Source organism: Equus quagga, unplaced genomic scaffold, assembly GCF_021613505.1.
Source record: "Equus quagga isolate Etosha38 unplaced genomic scaffold, UCLA_HA_Equagga_1.0 173076_RagTag, whole genome shotgun sequence".
In the NCBI taxonomy this organism is placed as follows: Eukaryota; Metazoa; Chordata; class Mammalia; order Perissodactyla; family Equidae; genus Equus; species Equus quagga.
Genome location: NW_025797439.1, coordinates 1,660 through 6,942, shown reverse-complemented (window position 1 = coordinate 6,942; position 5,283 = coordinate 1,660). Strand labels below are relative to the sequence as shown.

At 49.9% G+C, this 5,283-nt stretch overlaps 1 protein-coding gene across 1 annotated transcript; it reads right to left on the bottom strand.

Moving 5' to 3' along the window:
- Window positions 1-401: 401 nt before the first annotated feature.
- LOC124233248 (disintegrin and metalloproteinase domain-containing protein 21-like) lies at window positions 402-2,609 on the bottom strand. Its single transcript, XM_046650412.1, has one exon. It carries the CDS (start codon window positions 2,607-2,609, stop codon window positions 402-404), a length of 2,208 nt encoding a protein of 735 aa, XP_046506368.1.
- Between the last annotated feature and the right edge of the window lie 2,674 nt (window positions 2,610-5,283).

The window sequence follows — 5,283 nt, the reverse complement described above, 5'->3', positions numbered from 1 at the left end:
TTTTGGAGATGTGTCACGAATACGCCCCTGAAGGAGCCTGTGGCAACTTCCCCTGCCAGTGGGACCAGCAACCTCAGGTCAAGACCCAGCTGCTGACTCAGGTCTCCTTTCCTGGCCAGAGGCTAGGGCTCAGCCTGGGCTCTTAGAGGCTAACGCAAAATGTAGAGGACACCAACATGTGTTTTTTTAAGATTTATTTCAGAGTGCTGGTCAGTGACCTACCAGGGAGACCTGGCATGAGAATGCTGACACCTCTCGCTCCACTCATGATGTGTCGGGGGACCCCTGTGTCTCCTGCAGACTTCTGGGAATGTGGGCTCCGGCTTTGCCAACTCTTTACTGATTTTTTCACACATGTTCCTTGTCTATTGCCTACAGTCGCACAGGGGTGGGAGGCTGATTTATCGTTTAGTTTCACCAACTGTCACTTCCTTTACTTCAGTGACCTTGACAGTTCTTACATTTGTGGCCACGCCAAAGAGGAGTGCGGCTATTAAGGCATAAATGCGGGCAAAGAGCACTCTCAGATACACCACTGGCCACAGGCTGGCTGTCACCTTCCGCTGTTTTCTTGGAGGGGGTCCGCTGTCAACGCTCCCTCCTGCACCTTTCTGTAAGCACCTTGGAGGTTCCCACCCTTCATGGCAATGGCAATGCCTCAGATTGTTGCAGACTCCTCTCAGATTGCATTTCTCAGGGGTACAGTCATAATTCATTGCCTCGATAGAACCATTGCAGTAGCTATTTTGACAGTATCTTCCAGAATCACAGAGGCTACCATCTCTCACAGGACCCACATCTGTTGTTCCGGTCCCACGGTGTGAACCCACCCCGAAGCACAAGTGATCTAAGATAAGAGACTGATGGAAGGCGACGTGTTCCTGCAGCTGCGGAAGGTGCGTGACGTTGATGCACTGCAGCCTTCCACACAGAATATCCGCGTTCGCACAGGACCCAAATCTGTACGTCATTTCGGCTCTTCTGCAGTGTCCAAATCGATTGGCTCTTTTATTTATTTCATAGCAGCTCCTTGGAGCATTCACAGCCTTTCCCCCAAAGATTTCTTTGCAGTGAATGCTGCGGTCAGTGCAATTTCCACGGTAGCAGTAGCCGTCTTCAGTACATGGAGTTCCATCTTGCATATAAACGTCGTTAGGGCATTTTGAGCTTAACCCTCGGCAGTACTCGGGAAGATCACATATATTTTGGATTGGTCTGCAAAGCATCCCAGCAGGGGAGAAGGTGCAGTTTGTACAGCATCTGCCTGTGTCACAGGCGCTTCCAGTCGTAAAGCGACAGTTGCTATTGCAGCATGGGCTGCTGTAACACTGCTTGAAGGAGCCGCAGTCACACTGCTCCGTTTCTTCCACTACATGGTTTCCACAACGATCTTGTGTCAGGCTTTTATTTAAATACACCCTCTGGGTGGAGAACACACATTTGGATACATCGTTACCAAGTATGTGCTGGGTATGCATAAAGGAACAGTTACTGAAGGCATCCGTCATCACAGGGTATCTGTACATGATGCACGTGGTCCTTCTCTGGCAAACACAAGTGGATTCATCGAAATACAGACCAAACGATCTCCCTATCTGTTGAGATGCTATGATAGCCAGCAATAAATAGTGTCTTCCTAGAGCACCCAGCATGATAAGATTGTGAGCCTGGCACATGGAATATATGCCTGGATTAAACTGAAGTTCATGAGGCCCGTCACGTTTCACGATTAGACTTGAATGTGGACTCATAGCTCTATTCAGCGTGTTAGAAAAATAGTTATAAAAACCACTGCCTGGCACCCTATGGTCATTCATGTCAGCTGGATCTCTCTGGTCAAAAATAACTATGGCAGTAAGAAACATACCAAGATCAAGACCTCTCCAGATTGAATCAATTATAGTACTTAGATGTATCAGAAAGGTTGCACATTTGGATACATTGTTGTACACACGGTACATCCTGTTGGAAGTCATTACAAGGGCTTTTATTGATCCATAGTGGGATGCAAAGACCCTAGAGGAGAGCCTGGGCTCTGCACTGGCATTTGCCTGAGAGAACAGGGGGTCCCTATCCTCCTTGTATCCCAGTCTATACGCAGGTCCTGTGGCGTTGGTGTCGGCCACTATCTGAGAAACAATGTGTTCAAACCTTTGGGAATCCTTGAGTGGTTTGATTTCATAGGCAAGGTCATCCAACTTCATGATGCCTTCGATACCCCCGTAGCACGTCTCCACGGTGACCATGGAAAGAGGAATCTCCTCCAGGTAGCCAAGGTAATAACAGTCTTGAGGGATGAAGGGGGAGTCCACCTGTAAGGCTCCTTGGTCATCCTGAGTCATCAGCAGCAGATGTCTAGGCACAAACAGTTTCTTGCGCCGCATGTGGATAACGTGTCTCTGGCCCCCAAAACGCAGGCTGTAGGAGACCCACCCTGGCATCTGAACGCCTTTGCCGCTCTGCAACTCCTTCCTGGGAATCACCACCTCGGAGGAGATGTAGCGCCACGAGGGACGGCCTTGAGAACACTGGCCTGGAGCCAGCACTGCCCAGAGCCCAAGCAGCAGGAGGGGCGTCCTCAGGGTCACCTGGGTCTCTGCCAGCCTCATGGTCCTGCTCAGGGACATCTGTCAATGAGGGTGGATAAAGGGACGATCCTCAGGGAAGCCAGGTCTCAACCATCTGCTGTGGCCACTTCCCACCACAGAGAGAGACACTGACCGTGAACAAAGGACAGCCTCAGGCTGCCAGCACCCTACCCCTGGGTGGGTCACCTGAAGGAGTTAGGTCACAGTCGCCGGGTGTGGCAGTGGGTGGGCCTGGGCATGAATGCAGCAGGGGTTCGTGTGGCAGAGCGGGGAGGGCTGCGTCCCTGATTGTTAACACGGAAAGGAGATGGGAGAAGGAAGCAGAGGCGTGTCCCTGTTCAACATGTTCAAAGTACCCTCTGGCTGTTTGAATCCATGATGTGCAATCAGAACAATTAACTTCTCTACCACCTCTGTCCTGCGCTGCCTCGGGTCCCTTTCTGTGGATTGCTCTTTCCCCTCGTTGTAAAGTACCACTTCTTCCTACTTCTTTGGCAGGTGGAGGTAGACACTGTTAATTTTACCTTTATAGGTGTTGAAAGGATTTTAATTTTATCATTACACGTGTCTTTCTCTGGTTTGCAGGGAAGGTACGTGGGAACCGTCTGATCCTTCGGGTTGCAGCTTCCGGGCTTTGATTGGGCTTCCTGCGTCAGCACTGAGAGTGGGCTTGGTATTTCCCCAGTGCTCCATGGGATGGGACAGACTCCCACGGCTCTCCTTGTTCCCAGGGGTCCTGTCTGACCTGACGCTGCGGGAGTCGGGCCCAGGACTGGTGAAGCCCTCGCAGACCCTCTCCCTCACCTGCACTGTCTCCGGGGACCCTGTCACCAGCAGTTACTACTGGAATCGGATCCGTCAGCGTCCTGAGAAAGGGTGAGTGTCTGTCACAGTTTATCCTTCAATGAGACACACGATTCATTTGAAGGCATACAGATAGACCACGGCACAGCCACCTGACCAACAACCCCTCTTAAAGGGTTACTCATCAATACTCCTGTCCCCAAATGTTAATAAACTATTGAAAATCCCAATTTATGTTAGTTGAATCTACAGAAGGGCCACTGTAGGACTCACCAATGCCACAAGGCACAGCGCCGCTCAAAGCATACAGCTCTAAGCTTCTGGAGACACCTTCGCCAGCTCTGCCATGACCCAGGTGGAGCCGGCATCAGGCAAGGACCCCCAGTGAGTGGCGATCGACATGGACGCTGGTAGCCCATGTGTTCCCAGATCTTCTCAGAACGATTCGTCTTCTCTGTGGACAGTTGTGTGAGCACAGCCTATCTGCAGATCGATGGGCTGAGGTCTGAGGACATGGCCAAATATTACTCTGGGAGAAACAGTGTGAAAATCCATGTCCTGAGTGTCAGAAACCCTGAGGGAGAAGGCGGCTCTGCCAGGCTGAGGCAGTGACAGGAACAATGTGGTGCACCCTTTCTCTGGCTAAGTATATCCTTGCAAGAACCTTCACTAACTATTCTGGCTTCTCCACCTCAGCCCAAGACTGAACCATCTGGACGGGGAGAGGGCACCTGTGCAGAAGACACCAGGAAGGTGGGGGCCCCAGAGCTGTCTCAACTTCCTCCTCAGACCTGGATCCTGGGGCTCCTTCCCTGGTGCAGCTGCCAGCTAGACAATTAGCCCCATCTCTCTCCATGGCCAGTGAGATTTGACTCAGTGCTTTCTGTGTGAATGAAACTTGCTAATTTGTCAGAAGACAGCATCAGCTCTTCACTCTGTGGGATCCTTGGATCTGTGCAGGAGTTGGGCTACTTAATGCCCCTTCTCTAGATTACATACGAATAACCTAATGCCCTCGAGGATAAAAATATTCATAAAATTATTTAAAAAATACTCCTCTCTCAACCCTATGTATTCTGTTCCCCCTTAGCAAAGGGATCTTTCAATGACTATGTCTAGTGGATAAATAGATAGATGCGCAGGGAGAGGGGAGGCAGATTCAGTTCAATTAATGAAAATGACAAGTACTAATAGAACTTTGGGGTTGAGCTCTGAGATGACATAGATGTTAATAACGTCGAGGAAAATAATCGAGGTAATGAGGTTTGCAAAGTTTCATCTATGTATTTCCTTTATTCATTGCAAATTATAATGAGAATTTCTGAAAAAAAGGGCAGCAAAGTTTGGGTAACTCTTCAGAGGATTAAAGGGAGTGACCTGAAAGAGGTGGACAGACGATGGACACAGGGAGGGTGCCTGGTAGGCAGAAGGGTCTCTGAGCACAACATTGAAGGGGCCATAAATATCAGAATACAGGGACCATGGTCCCGATCGAGGGCAGGGCTCTCGTCCCTGAGCATCCCAGAGCCCAGGACACACCAGGATGGGACCTTGAATTCACCAGGAAGGGGAAACAGCAAAAGCCTGGAGTTGAGCCAGGGGCTGGTCTGCAGTGGGTGCTCAGGAGCCTCGGGGCATATTTAAAAGGAGGATTGGGAGTGAGGGGTTTCCTGTTGGGGGTCTCAAATTCCTATTTCTGTGACCAAATGTATGCTTAGATGTCTTCTGTATATTTTCCTGCCTGAGTCCCAATTCTCCTTATACCATCAGACTCTGAGAAAATGGGTCAGTATTCCTCTGCCATCATCAATTCAATAATTGGAAGAAGCTGAGTTACACAGATGTGTAATCCCTTTCCTTACTTGATCTGTTCTCCACCTGAAGGTGTGAT